This window comes from Ammospiza nelsoni, chromosome 23, assembly GCF_027579445.1.
Source record: "Ammospiza nelsoni isolate bAmmNel1 chromosome 23, bAmmNel1.pri, whole genome shotgun sequence".
In the NCBI taxonomy this organism is placed as follows: Eukaryota; Metazoa; Chordata; class Aves; order Passeriformes; family Passerellidae; genus Ammospiza; species Ammospiza nelsoni.
The window spans coordinates 6,280,733-6,300,195 of record NC_080655.1 but is presented as its reverse complement, the minus strand read 5'-3'; the positions used below and the strand labels follow the sequence as shown (position 1 = coordinate 6,300,195).

The 19,463-nt window shown below is 43.8% G+C and overlaps 1 protein-coding gene across 1 annotated transcript in view; it reads right to left on the bottom strand.

Annotated features, from left to right (window-relative positions):
• Window positions 1-19,463, bottom strand: part of LZTR1 (leucine zipper like post translational regulator 1) — a 37,334-nt gene that overhangs the window by 13,208 nt on the left and 4,663 nt on the right. Inside the window, exons 7-12 of the mRNA XM_059488068.1 lie at window positions 19,012-19,069; window positions 18,298-18,437; window positions 16,694-16,895; window positions 2,352-2,462; window positions 1,088-1,180; window positions 93-188 (exon numbers count right to left, since the gene is read on the bottom strand). Of these exons, the coding sequence (XP_059344051.1) occupies window positions 93-188; window positions 1,088-1,180; window positions 2,352-2,462; window positions 16,694-16,895; window positions 18,298-18,437; window positions 19,012-19,069 (700 nt within the window). The remainder of the gene's footprint in view (window positions 1-92; window positions 189-1,087; window positions 1,181-2,351; window positions 2,463-16,693; window positions 16,896-18,297; window positions 18,438-19,011; window positions 19,070-19,463) is intronic.

Sequence of the window (19,463 nt, the reverse complement as noted above, 5' to 3'; positions counted from 1 at the left end):
ACAGATATTACTTTTCTCCTGACAACCTTATTCCCAAACCTGGGCACAATAAGCCTTACCTTGCTACAAGGCTACTTTTCCAAAACACTCACCTGTTTCACCCTCTCCCTGGCCTGCATGATTTTCTTTTTCAGCCACTTGCAGCGAGCGGTGACGATGGCAGTGTGCCCTCGGACTCGCTCCTCCTTCTGCCAAAGGCAAAGGCAGAAATCACATTCAGCTTCTAAATCACATGGTGATGGCAGATGGCAGAAGTCACAGAAACCTGGGCTGAACCCCAGGTTATGATACATTTCAAGTTAAAGGCAGCCTTACATCTGCTCTGCACATGCAGATGAAATTCAACGCCCATTTCCCCAAAGGCTGATGGCAAACACCATTTGGGAAAGAGCCTGGGTCACATCCACTGAGTGGAAGCTGCTGTGTCACTTATACTGCTTTTTATTCTTACATCTGATCTTCTGTTTAATTTTCCCTTTTCAAAATAACAGTATGGTTTTTGCTATTGTTTGCCATAATTTATTTCACCTGTTGTTGAGGATCTGTTCTCCAAGCTTTGCAAAGCTTTTTCTGACTTTTCCTTTTTGCAAAAGGAATGCAGGTAAATTCAAATTTCTCATGTTTATTTTCAGGAAACCTGTTCTCTGTTAAATGTTTTAACTGTTTGCATTACTAGAGAACCATTCCCCTGTACTGTTTTTTCTCATTCTCTTTTATTTCAGTAATTAAAAATGGCTCTTGAAATGATATTGGGTTTGCAAAACACTGACCTGCCTTCCTAGGAGGCAACTGGGACCTGGGAGTGCAGAGGTCATTGGTAAATTTTCATATTGCAACTCTGTATAAAATGCTTTGATAAATTCAGGTTAAGTCAGTGACAGATCTTCTAAGTTAAAAAGTTTCTTCTCCATTGCAGCTTTAAAAATTTATCTGGATCAGTGTACCTTAATAAACCAGGCAGACAGTTCACCAGTGATTCATTCCCAGGGTTTCTGGCACAACCACTGCACAATTTGCTTTTTCCCAGCAAACACACCACACACACAGTAACACCCCCATTGGCACCTCTCCAATAAATTCTACTCACCTCTCCCAAAACAAACTCCAAGTCACTGAACTGTCTGTTTTCCCACAGCCTTCCATAGTCTTCATGGAGAGTGCATTTAGGGTAACAAGAAAACTAAAAAAATAAAACCCCACAGAAGACAGAATTAATTTCAGTGGCTACATAAACTTCAAATCTCACATCACTTGGAAGCAGAGGAGCCTGAGGTCAGATCCCCTCAGGGTCTGCAGCTTCCTCACAAGGGGCAGTGGAGGGACAGCTTCAACCTCTGCTCAATCTGAGCAGGGACAGGACCAAGGAAAGGCTGGAGCTGTGTCAGGGGAGATTTAGGCTGGATCTCAGGAAAGGTTCTTCCCCCAGAGGGTGCTGGCACTGCCCAGGCTCCCCAGGGAATGGGCACAGCCCCGAGGCTGCCAGAGCTCCAGGAGTGTTTGGGCAGCGCTGCCAGGGATGCCCAGGGTGGGACTTGGGGGTGTCTGTGCAGGGCAGGGCCTGGACTGGATGGTCCTTGTGGGTCCTTCCAGCTCAGGACATTCCTGATTCTATGATTCTATAACCAGAAGGGCCAAGGTTACATCTACAATCACTGGATTTTGTTCCTAACTCAGCCTCAGTGTAGCACATAAAGTAGAATGTCACAAGCAAACCAAACACATGCAAGGGCTTCCCCCAGGGTGAGGTTAAGGACAAATAACACAGTGTAACACTGAAGAATGGTGCCTCATCACAACTTTCATATATGAGGATTTGGAGGCTGGGAGTCTCACCTGCTCTCAGGACTTGTCTGAGGGTGCCATGCAATCAAAATAGACTCGACTGTATGTGGGATTTAATCTAGTGTGAGTATCCTGAAATTAAAAATTTCAATTCCCATAGCTATGTCAGATGGGAATGGGAGAGCTGCATGGAGATAAAAGCACAATACAAAACTGCCCCAGAGCCCTGAACAGGACAGCACATGAAGAGGAACAGCCAATTTTAATGAAATAATATTTCAAATTCCATCTGCTACACTTTTCAATGATTTGTCAAAATTGTCATGATCTCTGTACGACTTCAGAAGGCACTAGAGCGCTTGACCTTACCAAAATATCTGTCCAAATAACATTTCTCAAAAGATTTTAAAGACAGACATTGACCTTTGAAAGCTGAATCTGAAATACAGAGGCTGCCTGCAAGAAGGACATGGACTAAATGCCATGGAGCTCATGGTGAGCTAAACCACACTCCACAAACAGGACTCATGGAATTGGTGTGGAAGTGAGTAAGTTTATCAGCAAATTACCTGGAACCTGTACATCTCTCCACTTCTGATGTTATTGTCCACTGTGCCACCAAAGATGTACATAGCATCTGAGATAACCGCTGCTGCATGGAAGAGTCTCCCACTGGGTAACTGGGGAGAGAAAATAGGGAATAAGCAGAAAGAAAAGGACAAAAAAGGCAAGGTAATAAATAAAAGCCTATTCTTCTGCCAAGAAAAGGATCTGCTATTAACAGATCAACAGTGAAAAGGGAAAATCACAGAATATCTGAATTGGAAGGAACACACAGGGATTGTCGAGTCCAACTGTTAAAGTGCTTGGGGATTGAACCTGCAACCTTGGCATTACAAGGACAAACCAATGCAGCCCAGGGTCACACACACACACAAACAGACACACACGAACAGACACACGCACACACACACACTCACACACACATTCACACATGCACTCAGACACACTGACATGCACATTCACACACACCCACATGCACACTCACACACACTCACACAGGCTCATAGTTACACACACACTCAGACATGCACACACAGAAGCACACTCAGACACTCACACACACACACACACACACACACTCACACACTTGCATCCTATGACTGACATTTGCTGTTTCCTAGCGTGTCTAGAACATATTGTCCAGTCACATTTAAGAACTGCATTCACTGCACTTCTAACCACAGTGGTACCTCCACAGGTCTAACTATCATGGCAGTTACAAAATGTATCATTTACAAATGACATTAAAGCCAATGTCATTTTCCACATAAACCCCACACATACTTCTAGAAATAAGCAGATTCTGCAAATGTGAGCACTGTGCTTATTCCAAATGGTGTCAGCTTATTCCAAATGCTGTCAGAACTTGAAAGGTGAGTGATCATCTACCTCAGCAGGACTGACCCCAGGCCTGTGAGTGCCCACCTCCCCTACAGCTTGAAGGGCTGAACCATCTGGCTAAGGCCCCAGGAATGCCCAGTGCTGAACAGGAGCCCAAGGCTGGCGCTGTTGGCAGAGCTGGCACCTCAGAGCCACAGCTCTGCTCTCCATCCTGCCACCTCCACAGAAAGAAAAGCCCCCCACACTGCAGCTATTTATAGGGCTGAGGGATCACACCATCCCTGCAACAAACCCTACCTCAGAGCTGCAGCTTTGGGTGATTTTTGAAGAGTCACTACAAGCCAAAGCCACCATGACCCTCCTGCAGAACACAGACTGCAGCATTTTTACTCATTTCTTCTGAGGCTACACAAAGGTGTGTGAACACATCAGCATATCTCACTGAGAGCTCACAGAAAGCCTTCAAGTGGTGAGAGAAACTTCTTTTTTTTCCTCTAGTTTGATCAGGCTTTTCGTCTTCCAGGCAGTAAATCTCATTAAATCTTTGCCTACAAAATAAAAAGCCCTCTGGTATAAGAAATCTTGGCTTCTTGTACATATTTATAGACACCACTCAAGTAAAGTCAAACATGAAACAAGATTATGTTTATCTGGAGAGGCAGATTTTCCAGGAAAGCATGCTGACTGGCAGTTCCCATTCCCACCAACTCACCCCTCTCACCACAGTATCACACAAGAGCCTCATTTAGCCTGTTACTCACCACACTTTCCATGACTTGTTCTTCTCCTCAAACTACAGCTTTTAAGGAGACAATCCCCCAGTCAGTAACTAGGACATGGGTATTTTTCTCAGATGTACAAACCACAGGCTTGCTCACCTGAAAAGGCACATTTGCCTGTGCCAGTTTAACAAACCCTCTGGATTCCTCTGGATAAACAAGGTGCCTTCTGTATCCAGCATGTTTCATGGATACTTTATCAAGGAAACTGCAGAGTTAGCTCTAATAAATACTGTGATGGGTTATGGAATAACACTGATCTGTCAGTACATTCCTGCCTGGACCCAGTTCCATACCTCTCTGAAAGAGGATGAGATTACTGTCAAATATCATCTATTTTCTATGGCCTCTGCTTGTTCTTAGCAATAATCTCATTAACCAAATAAGATGTACTGATTGAAATAATCAACCATATTACAATGGGTTAAAAATACATCTGTCACCCTCATCAACTGGAGCTCCAACCTCATCCCAAAGTAACCAGTTTGCTTGCCAAGACCCATTCCCACACAGCTAGGCAGGCTGGTGTTAGCTGTACTGTAACATCTTCCTCACAACTAACTGCAACCAAAACCAAACAAAAAGAACTGTTCTAGCAGAGCTCAAATGCAGCCCACCTGCTTTACTTATTCACGTAATTTTCCACTTTTTTTAAAAATAAATAGTATTTTAGTATTGCTTTTAATTGAAACAATTCTCAAAATTCTCTAGTATTTAGTTTTTTAAGATGCCATTGAATTTAACAACCACTTTTTTTTTTTTTAATCAAAAAGCCTTACATCTTTGAAACAACTGGTGCCAGAAAGCAAACATGAACCACCTGACTATTTAACTAAGTAAGATGTACTTGCCAGTCACATCATATTCAACTCCAACAATCTCTATGGAATGCTGTAATGATGATTTTTCTTTTGTAATGGTTGGTTCTGGCCAAGGAACCAGAGCTCTGCAGTTACTAATAACTTAAGTAATCAAACAACTTTACTTTCTAAATACACAGACCACATTTTTAAAGACAGAAATGTTAAACATGGAATGACAGCTTGGAACAGAAAAGGCCATGTCCAGTTCTCAAAACATTGTGCAGCTGAGAGTTTCAGGGTGTTTGTTTTACTGAATCAGAGCAGAATTCAGGCCAGCAGAAACCCCCACGTGGAGATGACAACGTTGCAAGTGACATTTTGGTGCCACCTGCATGGGGAACAATGCTCAGCCCTCCCAGGAACAAGGGTTTGGCCACAGCAGCTTTGTTCCAGAGCAAGGAAGGAAAGCTGGGCCCTCAAGAAAAGATTCAGGAGGAAAGACAGGTTAACAGAGCTCAGGAGCACAAACAGCTGTTGAGACATTCTGGTCCCCATCCTCATCCACCAACACCAGACACCCAGAACCTACCCTTATCTTGGATTTTTCACTGGCAGATCTCCCAGGCTGCCAAATCCAGCTGCTGAATACACTCAGCCCAGGTAGAATTTGTAAGAAACAGCTACAAAATACCTTCTACTTTGCTAGCCAGGATGCTCAGAAAGGATGAGAGGAAATGGCTCAAATTGCAGCAGGGAGGTTTAGGTTGGATATTAGAAAACATTTTCTGCTTAAAGGCATTAGCACAGGCTGCTCAGGGCAGTGACAGAGTTACCATCCCTGGAAGTGCTCAAAAGGTGCATGGCACTTGGGGATATGGATCAGAGGTGAATGTGGCAGTGCTGGATGAATGACTGGACTTGATTATCTTGAAGGTCTTTTCCAACCCTACCAGTTCTGTAATTCTATGACTCTAATTTCATCTGCTGGCACAAGTCCAGATGGTCCTGTGTGAATCCAAAGGGATTTGTCTTTCTCATTCCTGTTACATACAGGAATGCTAAAAATCACAGACAAAGAGGCACTGCCAATCTGACTGTATTTGTCAGCTCTAGATCCTGTACTTACCTCTCCATCCATGTGATCTCCTTACTTTATTAACACTGCCTGACAGAAGAAATTCTGGATTCAATCCTGACAATTCCAATGATGGGGGCTGGCACATCACCCTGTTTCATCTGCTGGAGTGGTTTCTGTATTTAAGGTTAATGAGATTTGCATCTGAGGATCTTCACAAGCTGGAATCTTTGCTTTCAAAAGCAGAGCTCATTGGTCACCTTTGCTTCCCTTTCAGTACACCCTTCCACACTGCAGGCATGATTCAAGCCATCATTTTCAAAATAAAAGTATTTCACAAGTCTTTTTTCCTCTCATTTCTTGTGCTCAGACTCACACTGTAGCCTGTCCAGACAGCACAAATGGAGTTTGTCCTGTGCTGCTCATCAGGCTTCTAATTTGACTCCCAAAGCTGTGTATTAAAGTTGCCTCTCCCTGTGCCAGAGCACCCAGCAATCATTCAAATAGGTGAGATTACATCTCTGAGCATCACCTCTGGGCCTGAGCACATATACTTTAAAATAAACTCAGTAATACCTGTGCAAACCCCTTCATAAACTCATTGATTTACATTTTGATCTCACCAGGAATACATTCAGCTTAGCTTGAAGTCCTTAATAAATTAAGTTGAAGCAATGTAAAGTCAAATTAAATAGTGAAAGAAGTAAAATGAATCATTTCCACTCAGGGGTCAATAGTAGCCTGCTCTGTGCAATTTAGAACTTGCACATGCAGAGCCAAGGCTTAAATGGTTCTTGGATTACGGCTTAAGTTAAATAGCTCATGAGAAATTGCAAAGGGGAAAAAAAGGAGTGGAGAAGAAAAGGCATATATGAAAGTGGAACTTCTCTCTCCTATAATAGGTTTAATTTCCATTTTTAAAGTATTTTTCACTTTCAAGTGTTTCTTTATTTACCTCTGAGTCTGCTGTAGGTCTTTGTTTTACTGTTGCTATGCTGAAATCTCAACCAAATACATCCCAAGGTTATTTTAAACCCCATTCTCTCGAGGGCACAGTGGGAGCTTGCTCTGGGGCAGAAACCCTCTCAGACACTGCTGGGTAGGACACCTGGTTACAAGGTTTGAAAACAAAAGTGTGTAAAAGTATAAATGGAAAGCATGAGAGACTGGACATGGGGCAGCAGTCCTCTGCAGCTGAAGCTCCAGAAGATCATCCCTGTGTACCCAGAACATTCAGGGTCAGTCCAGAGAAAGCTCTCTGGTCCTGTTTGGAGCCCACCACTGTGATTGAACCATTAACATTTTAGCTGTGTGGTTTCCTCAATGTTTGTGCAATGACAGAGACACACAGCAATGAAATCTTTTGCATTAGCTGCTTTTGTCTGCCCTCTTCCTCCCAATGGCTCTTCACAAATCACAGAATCTGAGACTGGCTCAGGCTGGAAGGGACCTTAAAGCTCACCTTGTTCCACCCCCTGCCATGGACAGAGACACTTTCCCAGTCCAGGCTGCTCCAAGCCCTGTCCAGCCTGGCTATGGACACTTCCAGGGATGAGGATGAGGAGCTGAGGGGTTTGCTCACAGGCAAAACACAGATCACAAGCTAAGATGGTGAAGAGGGAAGATCCATCAGCTATTCCCAAGTCTAAGACAGCCTTCCCACATTTTGTCTTGATGAAAAAACAGGCCAGATGGATCACCCCAAAGTGACAACCTGTGTTTTATGTCAAAGCTGACTGACACACTGGAAGAGGATGAAGTAAAGCCCTTTCTCAGCTGGCAGATTGGGAGCACACACAGAGCCATGGCTCGCTCAGCTCTTCTGGACAGCCAGCAGAACTGGGTCAGGGACAAAATTCAACCTCCTTGTAGTGAGATTCACTCTCTTGGCTGTGAGGAATGCATTAACTATGCTATTATTGCAGGCTGTGACTGCTTGTGCTGTTGCAGTGCTTATCTTCTCTCTCTGACTCCTTTCTCAGAACATTTTAATGTGCTTCAGTGCTTTTGGTGAAATTTCAACATTATGGGCAATACTAGGACATTGCTAAAATCAAATCCTCTGCAACTGTTTAAAGGTTCTCCTTTCTTACTCTCAGCTCCTCAGAAGCCCTCTTATATTTACAGAATAGATTTATAACTGTGTAAATGTTAATTTTCCTCACACTCAGCTATGAATGAGCAGGTATTATGGAAGGAAATTGTTGCACTGAACTCAAAAGGCAGTAATGGTGAGCTCAGATTTCTTTCCCAACCCAGGAACATCAATGAGCTTCTCTATCCTTCAGTATCATTAAAAGCTCAAAGCCAAAATGAAATAAGACCTAAAGCCATCAACAAACCAACCTGCTGAACCAACATAAACTAAGAGGTAAAAGAATTATCTATTTTTCTCTGAAAGTGGAAGAAAACCAAGCTACAAAAGGTCCAAATGAGCTGTCACCACTGGGAGATTGGGAGCTGTTGATACCTGTTTTCACACTGTTACACCAGGCAACAGCATCAAACTCAAACAGATGGACAGACAGAGCTTTGGATTGTCTTTAGGTTCAAGGAGGTTTAAGGATTTAAAATGTTTTCCCATGCTGGGTGCAGACAATCTCTGCTTTCAGACAAAACTGGAACAGACACATGTTAGAGTGAACTTCAAGACATGCAGCTCTACAAATGAAGGGAAGCAGGGAAATGCTGAAGGATTTTACTGAACCTTTCCATAGGCTGTTGTTCCTTTATTGGGCATTTCCTTGGGCTGTCATTCCTTTCAGATTATGGCAACAGAGTCATTCAGTTTATCACTGCAGGTACTCAAGAGTAACCAAAGTTTCTAACCTTAGAAGTACCTTATTAATTTAAAAAATCTGGCCTGGTGTGAACTTTGGAAACACAGCTAACCATGAGCCAGGCAACTACACTGCTGTCCCAAGAAAGTTATAGAGAAACTCTTCCTGGAAGCTACTTGTACCATATGAAAGAGGTGACTGGTACCAGTCAGCAAGGAGTTACCAAGGGCAAATTTTTCCTGACTAACCTGATCACTCCCTTCAAAATGCTTCATGGGTTATAGGAGGGCACTGCATTCTCAGCAAGTCTATGCTTGATAGCCAATTGTCTGGAGCAGTTGAAATGCTGGAGGCTGATATTCCAAAGGACTTAGCCAGGCTGGAAAATGGGCTAATGGGCACCTCAGGAGGTTCTGCCAAGCCCTGTCCCCAGGAGAGTCATTCCTTGCAATGGTACAGGCTGGGGAATGGCTGTCCAGAACACAGATGTGGTGGACAGGGAGCTGCAGAGGTTCAGCAGCATCCTCTGGCAGCACAGCCAGCAGCCTCTCAGCTGCTCCAGCAGGCCCAGGGATGGGACTTGTCCACCTCTACTCACCCTTTGTAATCCCCAGCTGAAGCACTCTGGGATCCCCAGTACAGAGAGGCATTGACCTATGTAAGTCCAGAGGAGGGACACCAACATCAGGGTTGTGATCAAGGGCTGGAGCACAGGATGATGAGAGGAGAGAAGGCAAAGGAGGCACCTTCCTGCAGGGAACTCAGAGCTGCTCTTCAGAGCTGCCCAATGGGAAGAGAGGAGCCAGCAGACTCAAATCAGCACAGGAAGCTCTTTCTTAGTGTGAGAGGAAAATGTCTTTGATCATGAGAGTGGACAAGTACTAGGAGATGGCTTCCCATGATAGTGGGAAGCCAGGAGAAGCTGCTGGATATCTAAGCCGGGAGATACCCTGGGATGGGATGGGATGGGATGGGATGGACAATGCCCTGAGCAGCCTTCCTCAACCAGACCTGCTCTGAGCATGAGGTTGGATTCAAAACCTTGGAAGTCCTTCCAATCCACTTGCTTTTGTGATTCTAAGACTTCATCCTGTTGTTTAACATGTTGCAGGGCTGGGAGCTCAGCTGTGCTCTTGTTACAACAGAAATTTAATTTACATCCAAGATGGAAACTTAGCTTTTACTTTTCCTCTTTGGTGGTACAGACAAAAAAACAGGGAATAAAAGCTCCATCCCAGACACACAGAATGAACCTCTTCAAAGGCTATTTCCATTCCTTTGCCCCACACAGGGTCAACAATACTTATTCTGTTTCTGAGAGAAAAAAATTCCAGCCTGTTCTTAGAGATTTCTTCTGGTAGACTACTCAAGACATCTCATGAAATCTTAAACACTACACTAATGCCAGAAAGCCAAAAATATTTTGTCTGCAGTTTATTTATTGAGATTGTCATAACTACATAGTCAACATAAATGGATCTATTGCAGCTTAAGAATGATGAAAAGCAGAGGATCACCTCTGTAAGCATCACTTCCTAATATGGAGCCATTAATACAGAAAGAGACTGTCAGGGATTGAAGAAAGAAGATAGAAAGAAACCTACAACTTAGCAAAAGCACAGAATCACAGGATGGTTTGGGTGGGAAGGGACCTTAAAGCTCATCTTGTTCCAATCCCTGCATGGCAGGGACCCCTTCCACTGTCCCAGGTTGCTCCAAGCCCTGTCCAGCCTGGCCTTGGGCACTTCCAGGGATCCAGGGGCAGCCACAGCTGCTCTGGGCACCTGTGCCAGGGCCTGCCCACCCCACAGCCAAAAATTCCTTCCCAGTATCCCATCTAACCCTGACCTCTGGCAGTGGGAAACCATTCCCTCCTTGTGTTGTCCCTCCAGGTCTTTGTCCAAAGTCCTTCTCCAGCTCTCCTGGAGCCCCTTTAGGCACTGGAAGGGGCTCTAAGTTCTTCCCAAAGCTTTCTCTTCTCCAGGTGAGCACCCCCAGCTCTCCCAGAGGGGCTCCAGCCCTCAGAGCAGCTCCGTGGCCTCCTCTGGGCTCTCTCCAGCAGCTCCAGCTCCTTCCTGTGCTGGGCCCCAGGGCTGGGGCAGCTCTGCAGGTGGGGCCTCACCTGAGCAGGGCACAGGGGCAGAATCCCCCCTGCCCTGCTGCCCCCTGGGGGATCAGCCCAGCACAGGGGGGTCTGGGTTAAATCAACACACACAGAAGAAAAGTCATAATAACAAAAGCTTGTACCATTATCAGCTGTGGTTATGATAAGTGACAGGGGATGCAACAGAGACATCCTTTGCAATTGTGCTCTACACTGAGGATGAGCTTTTTCCATCTGGCATTCACTGGAGAGCACAGAATGGAAACAGGAAGGTAAATCTATTGACAATGACATCCAAACATGTGGCAGCATAACCACAAAGGTCAGGGTATGAGGCTGCCTGTAATTTATTTACAGCTGTGATAATAGTAAATGTTATTTCCTTTAAAATTGTTTTAGTACATATCAGTTGCAAATTTAAAGAGCAATGTTAATGTATAATTCATCAGAGGGGATGAGGCAGTTTGAAGAACAAGGCAAACTCCAGCCAAATCCAATGAACACACCACAAAAGATCCTATATTGAAATCTGACAACAGCTGACAGAAATCCAGTGACCAACCATTTGCTTCTCTTTGGCATGTGGCATGCATTCAAAAATCCAATAACCACAATAGCACTTTTGGGATCTTAGTTTGACTTCCTGGATACACCAACCTACCAAACTTCTGTGAAGAGGTACTGAAATTTAAATTGTTTTGAGGAAAACATTCTTTTTAAAAGATATCAAATCCTGGTTTAAGTGTAATGAAGACTTTACAAAAAAACCCCAAAAAACAGATAAAATGTTCCAGTAAATAATTACTTTCATTCTTTAGAATTTGTAAACATTTATTTTCCTTTCTTTTTCAGTCTGGATATTTCTAGTTTCAAACTGAAGTGGCTGGATCTTGTTTTATCTTTCACTGACAGATTAAAAACCCTCTGTTCCCCAGGTAAGCCAGGGAAGATTTAATTTCCTACACCTGAAAGAGACTTCAATTCATAGTTGGTCACACTGGGCTTCCCATCTTCAATCATTCTTCTCTGAACATCCTCCCTGTTTGCAAACACAACGTGGGGAGATATTATACTGGATATATACACAAGGATCATGTATTTATGTTACTTAATGGCACTACACTGTGTGTAGAATGAAGAATATCACAGCACTTGCAGCCATTTCAGACCACCAGGAGCTCTCTCAGCTCCCCACAAGAACTGGGAATTTAAGTGATTGTTTTCAGGGATGCTGTAAGGGAAACCATGGAGCCCAGACCACACACTCTGTTCATAAATGTATCCTACAGCCAAACTGAAACATGGACTGTTTGCACCCACCTTAAGAAGAAATCAAATCCCTGAGTGGACTGTTATTATAACCAGTAATTGGCAAAATTCTGGACAATTAGCAAATATTGGAGGAAAGCTGTGATTTTCTGTTGTCTTTCAAGGTTGGTGGCATAAGTTTATCCAGAATAACTGCTCCTCAATCAAAAAGCATATTTCAACTCCTTCTGTTACTCAATTTTATACCACCTTAATGCAGGTCACATTAAATCTGTCTTGTTACAATTCCTCACCAGTGAGTGAGTTACAGAAATATTCCTTCTGCCTATCATCCACATCATTTGCATTTTGCTTTCTCTGGGAGAATACTGTAAAAGGATGTAATAAAGAACATCCCTCAGAAAGGATATGAACACAGAACTGACAAACAGAAGTGGAGCTGTACAATAGTATTACCTACAGGTACCCTGATGTGCAGATTCTTATAAACACAAACATTTTCAAGATGTCTCTCTCCAGTTCACTGAGCACAGACCTGCAAAGGGCACTGGTATGAAGCTCCTACATTTTTAAAAAAGGATGCAAGCCTGAGCACTGCACATTATTTATAAACACCTAAAGTATCAGTCTTCCCTCTGGATTGTGAAATGCTCAGTTTTATCTCTCCCAGCAGAACATGATACCTTGATAACCACCCTGCCCACGTGTGAGGCAGATCCTGTTAGGGGGCTCACTGCAGGAATTGGGGCATTGTGCACACAGCAACGTGTTTCTCTTGCCTGAAGGTACCTCAAGGGGTGTAACTAATCCCTGCACAGGGGACTGGGGCAGACTCATCCCCAGGAGGATGACTAAGTAAGTCCTTCTAATCTTCCTCAGCTGCCCACAAACCACGTCACTGTAATCTGTCTGAAAAACCTCCAAAACTGAGCCTCCAAGTAAGCCCAAGAAGGTTACCAGCACATTAACCTCCCTTTTGGCTTATTAAAAGAAAAATTAAGGGCTTTGAAAATTGGAGATTTTTACTGCTCTTGGCTTTGAAAGCCCTAATTGTGAGACTGAAATGTTTCCCAGAACAAGTTTTAGAGATTTCCCTCATAACTTCAGGAGAGATGGATGACTTGCCAGTCCCTGCAGCCACAGGGAGATGATGGAACTGTGAGGAGGGAGAATTTTCTTCTTCCTGACATAACACCCTGCCTCTATGAAGGCAGGGGCTGCTCCAAACATCACCTTGGATTCTGTGGGCTGTGCTCCCTGCCAGACCCAGAGCTCCTGTCATTCCCTGCAGAACACTCCTCTCTGTAGCACAAGCCATGACTGCCACGTGCACGTGTTTGTCACCTGTGCAACACAGGGCACTTTTCCTCTTACTGCCTGCTGATTTTTTATGCTGCTCCAACCTTCTTCAGAAAGTAAAAGATATTTTGAGTTTAATAGAAAAACTTGAGGAAACAAAAAAATCTATTTCTTGTTTTTGACATCCTTCAGTAGCCCTGTAGAAAGAAAATCCAGCATGCCAGGAAGCCTTGGCAGTGTATGCAGGCAGGCAAGGACTCAGACAAGACATTCCTGTGCCTGCCTTAGAAAAGGAGAACCTGCAGCTGTGAAGATCATCTCAGCAAGGATGGGGAATAGCTCTGTGTGCTCTGTACAATATGTATGTACATGTATTATATATAGCTTTGAGGAGCTACAGACTGCAATTGTGTAGCTCAGCAAGGATGTCCTGTTATCCACTCTGGAAACATCCTAAAGCATAAAATGGCAGCTCCTGGTTTATTTTTGAAGTACTGACTTGCTCCATCTCAGTCTGCCCTCTTCTTCTCAATAAGCCATTTCCCATCCTCCATCCCACAGTGAGGCACTACCAGGAATTCTGAGCACTCTGGGCAGATAACTACAACAGGTCCATTGCCAGATCTATTCCCAGGTTTGTTCTCCCTGTTTTCTCAAAATGCAGAAAATGCCAGACTGTCTCAGGGCACCTACAGCACCTGACACACAATTGCTGTCCGTGGTCAGGAAGTGTCTCTAGGATCTTCCTAGTACTCACTCCACTTTGCTGTAATTATTGCCCAAACTGTGCCCCCTTTTTCCAGAAAACAATCCCAAGATTCTTCAGCCTTGTGTGACTTGTCACCTTCTGTGTCAGCCATAACAGGGTAGCACAGGACATACAAGTTCCACCTGACACCTGTTCCTGCTACTGGCACTAACAGGTCTGAAAAGTCCAAATCACTCCCTGATCACCCTGAGAAGCTCCTCAGGGCAGCCTAAGTTCAGAGAACAAGACTGGAATGGCAGTAATGACTCTCCTTCAGCATAAGCAATCTCTTCTGTAATCTCTTTTGCCAAGCACTGTAACAATCACCACTGAATTTATAGCTTAATCAGCACCAAACCTTATTTTGGACTCCAGAAGCTTTAGTCACTCCATGCTAAACATCCAAAAGAAGAAAGAATTAAGGATATGCATCACATGACCATAAGTAAGAAAGTAACCTCACCACAGTGAGGTGGTCAAGCAATGTTGTAATGCAGCATTTCTAAGATCATACCACATAATACAGAGCAAGCAGAGCAAATCCTACTATCCATCAAGTGGAAAGGAAAAAACTCAACTCTAAAAGTCAAGGTAGGTCATTCTGCTGCACAATAACAGAGGTCACTGTCACTTCACACACAGCAGAAACCCTCAAGTGCTGAGACAGCATTGCACTTATTGACTTCTACTTTGTTTCAAATTAACATGAGTAATTTTATTCACAGAGATGGATAAAAAAGGAAAATCCAAGTTCAGAGCGTCCAGGGAACAGGATGGTATTAGAGATTCATTGCTACCTTTAGAAGTCTTTGCCGAAAGCTCATGGAAACTTTAAGAAAATTATTCTGAGAAATTACCTAGTTATGACTCCAGAAGACACAAAACAATTTAAAACTTACTTAAAACACCAAAAGTCTGCAGTTAATCAGTCTTTCAGGAAAATTTACTATCATGTGTTTCAACATCACCAGTTTCACCTCCCATTTCTACCAAATCAGCTTCTAGATGCTGTACCAGAGAAAGAAACTACAAAATACAACATGGGAAACATGGACAACTAACCTGGGATTACAGACAGATGAAGAAAAGAGCTTTGAAATCTGAAATGAAATTTAGCAGGGGATAACTCAGGGAATAATGCTGGTTTACAACACTGCCAGGAGCAGGTCTGCTTCTGGAAGCAATAAGCAACTGTGTCCCAAAGAACCAATGCCTGCTGAAGCCTCACTTGTCAAATGATAACAGTGGCAGGAACAGAACAGGTTCTACAGTCCTGAAGGCAACTGTGGCTTTAAAAAGTTGAAGAAGCAGCTTTATTAATTTCATGTGACAATAAATCAGCTTTGTAAAGCATTAAATAGGTTGCTGTGAAATCCTTTGGTCAAATAACAGTTCCCAAGGAGGCCCAAGTGCATGGTTAATTTTGAGCTCTGTGTGTGGGGGATTCTCCAGCTCATCCAGGGCTGTGTCTGCAAACACAAACCCACCAAACTCCCCACACAGCTCTGGGGCTGAGCCCTGTCACACCTGTGCTGCTAAATCAGTAACTCTGCACCTGATCCCAATGCCTGCAACACTCAGTGTCTGAGGTGCAACCTCAGGCTGTGCAGTTGTGTGCAGAGCACACACACACACAGACAGACACACAGACAGACAGACAGACACACACACACAGACACACACACACACAGCATCTCCTCCTGCAGAGCAGCTCATACCCTACACCCACTGTGACCTCAGCTGCAGTGCCTTAACATGGTTTAAGGTAAAATCTAGTCACATTATTAAACACAATGAGTGCTGCTGCTCCAAAGCCAGGCATTACACACACTGGTATGGGCTTCAGGGAACAACTGCTTGTGCATTCTGGGATGAAATGATCCTCACTTACATGACCTGAAATATGCACTGAAACCAGGTGAGCCCTTGGCACTTCTGCCTGGAATACAAGGTGATCCCAGACAGGATCTGTGAGTGTGCTTTGAGAAAAAACCAGACATTTTATCACACAACCACTGCCTTGCATGAGTGGCAAGTAGCAAAAGAAACAGATTGATATGTTCATCTTTCTTTCTTTTAAATATTGTCTCATTTGGAGTGTTTCCTTGGCACTTGGTGGTCTACAGCCTTTTGATGTCCATGTAAAAATAGACATTTTTAAATTTGTATCTCTTATTAATGAAAGTATGTTAAAACAGCCCTTTCTGAGCCTCCATATTACTATTTGCCAGCCACACCTCTATGTATAATCGGAATTTATAAGATTTTATGCACATGGGCACTACAGTGTCCTTCAAATCAAACCTTGTCTAGTTGTGAATTCTGCTTCAAGAGGATCACACAGCCAACCAAAGAACCACTGGTACACACTGAATTAATTGTCCAGCTTTTGACTGAACAAATGATTGAAATGCATATCAAAGTGTTTCATGGTATTTCTTTAAAACGTGTTAAGAGAAGTTTTAGATGTGTCAACACTGACTAATTTTTAAGCACTGCTACCCACAATATTTGAGCTGATTAACCATCAGTGGGAAGGAGTTGTTACTATTCAGCTAAAACCCAACGCTCTTGTCAAAAAGCATCCATGGCAAAGATGAGTCAAAAAAAGAAGGAGCACAAAGGAAAAACCACAAGCTGAAGGTTTTACCTCACTGTCTGGGCTGGGCTGGATGACCTCCCATGTCTGGGAGTCCACATCATAGCAGTGCAGCTCGTTGGGCAGGGTGTTGTCAGCAGCACCGCCGAACACGTAGAGGTGCCGGTCGAAGGCCACCATGGTGTGCCCGTAGCGGCGCTGGGGCGGGGGCGGCGAGCCCCGCAGCAGGTGCTCCGTGGGGATGCGGGTCCAGCTGCCACACAAACAGCAAACACGGGGTTTTTTACAATGCTTTAAATTTTCTAACTCTGTGCTTTGTTGTTGGGGAAGATGAAACAGGAAAGCCTTATAAATATGATTGCCTATAAGGGAGATTGAAATGAAAGCAAGCTCTGAGATCCCTCAGTTACTGAACTACTGGAAAACAATGGTGTGGCCAGCTGAAGGTAATTCCCTTTTGATGGAACAACACCCTCTGCCTACAGACAGTCCAAGGGGCAGAGCAGACCCTGCCAGCCTGGCAGAAGGGTCCAAAGAAGAGTTTTTAGAGTTTAAAATGTAACACAGTATGGTAATGTCATGATTCTTATAGGCTGTATGTAAATGCATACAGCCCAGTACAAGATTTGTATCTTGTCCTATGTCCAGTCGGCTGTCTGTCTCTGCCCAGACATGCATAGGATGGCTCTGGGGCAGCCCACACTTCAAAGGATGAGTCTGGACTCTTCAGATTTTCAGTCTTCAGATTGTTTATTGTTTCTTATCTACAGAATTTTCTTTCTGCCCAACAGAGGTCTGACCAGCAAAGCAGCCAAGGGCACTCTGCCCTCCTACTGGGCATTAGTCTCTTTTTATACTAAAAACTACGTACATCATATTTACCTTTATTTCCCAATGCCTTTCACCCATATTAGCAAGTGCACCTTCACCATGGACCAATCCCAAGGCGCCAACATCACCATAGAAAATGGATGACAAGAAGAAGAAAGAAGAAGGACAAGACATGCCCCGATCCCTCCATCTTGTCTCCATAACCTCCCTGTACCAAAACCTTAAAATCTATATTTCACCCTGTAAATACATCATTCTTGCACCATTAATTCCCAAGTGATTCTCATGTCCTCAAAAAGGTGGCACATCCCTAGAGGGATTGAAGTCAAGCCACCTGGCGCTCCTGGCAACATTCCAGGATTTCCGAGCCCCCCAAGGGTTCTCTCGGTAACTCTGGACATCCAGAGTGACGTGCTGAGTTCCCACAGTATGAGATTGGTTAGTGAGAATTCGAATATTCAGCACAGAAGAAGATTTATTGCATTGTAATGGGAACCTCACTCTCTTACCATTCTATGCTCTTATGCTTTTACTCCTTACCCTCTCATCCTCTCTCCCCCTCTCTTCTCTCAGTCTTGCTCCAGCTGTGGCTGGCAGCTCCCAGCAGGGCCCTTCACCCAGGCCCTTTGCAATAACCACAAGTTCCTGACCTGGCTTCAGAAATCTCTCATCTCTGTCCGTCCCCACTGTCCCACCCCCGTCACTCCTACACTTCATCACCAGGACACAGAGTGTTCTCCCTCACTGCCCTCAAGTATTACATTGCACAACTCAGGCAGTCAAGGATTATGTGGATTTTGCACGACTTAACTGTCTACACTTACATCTTTTCCTTGAATTCAAACTGGAAGAGATTATTGGTAATCTTTGCTCCACTCTGGCCAGAGAAAACAAACATCTTGTCTTTGCAAACAGCCACGGGAAAATTACAGCAGGAAGGAGGAATTTCACCGCTTTGTTCAATCTGAAAGGTAATTAAGTTCAGAATGAGAAATGTATTGTTACAGTGCACAACTCCACGTGCTGAGGATGCTGCAGGCCATGCTCACACAGGTGCAGCCAGGGTGAGCACATGGCATGGGCCCTGTAAATCTGGTAATCAACAGGTAATCAACTCCTGCTGTGCTTACATGTCTGATTTTCCCTGGATAAAAAGATTGGGAGGCCATGTTTTGAAAGCTCTCAGTACTGCAAGGATCAGGACTTTGGTCAGCTGGCCAGCAAAGCTCCCAGTCTGTGTCAGTGCCCTGAGTGGGAATGCAGTGGTCACAGTGGGAATGCAGTCCCAGCACAGCAAATCCCCCATGGGAAGTCCAAGTCCAGTTCACAGATTCACAAGCAAAAAAATCACCCTTTCATACACATTTGGTTTTCCAAATACCCAAACCAAATCAAATTTGAACTGCTTCTTTTCAGTGTGGATCAAAAACACATTCTGGAGAAAGAGCAGTGCAGTCTAGCATGGGAAATTTTAAATAATTATGCATTAAAACCAAAAAAGAGAATTTTATGTGTTAGTTGAAATTAAGGCTTCTTACCTCTTCCCAGCAGGTCAGCTCTCTGTCCTGCAGGCCTATTGTCCACATGTCATTTAATCTGTGCCATAACACAAAAAATGCTTGATTTGAAACAATTCATTTTTTGCAACAGTGTTGAAAGGGCAGAAATCCTATTTCATCAACATTCCTCCTGCACAGGAAGAGACTCCTACTTCCACTGATAGAAAAACAATTCTTAAAATCCCTTTGTTCTATACCTAAATCTTACAGCCCCACCCCAGCTTGCTTTAGCATCTTTCTAGTTACAAGTACCCTGCAGTTAACAGCTACAGTCTGGAGCTTAAGGATTTGAGCTATCTAATCTTCAGGATTTTTACAAAATACCCTTTTTTACCCTGATCATCCCTGTTAACTACTGAGACTGACCACAACAATTATTGACATGGCTGAATCCTTCCTTAAATACAGAAGAGGACAAAGCAGGTAACCTG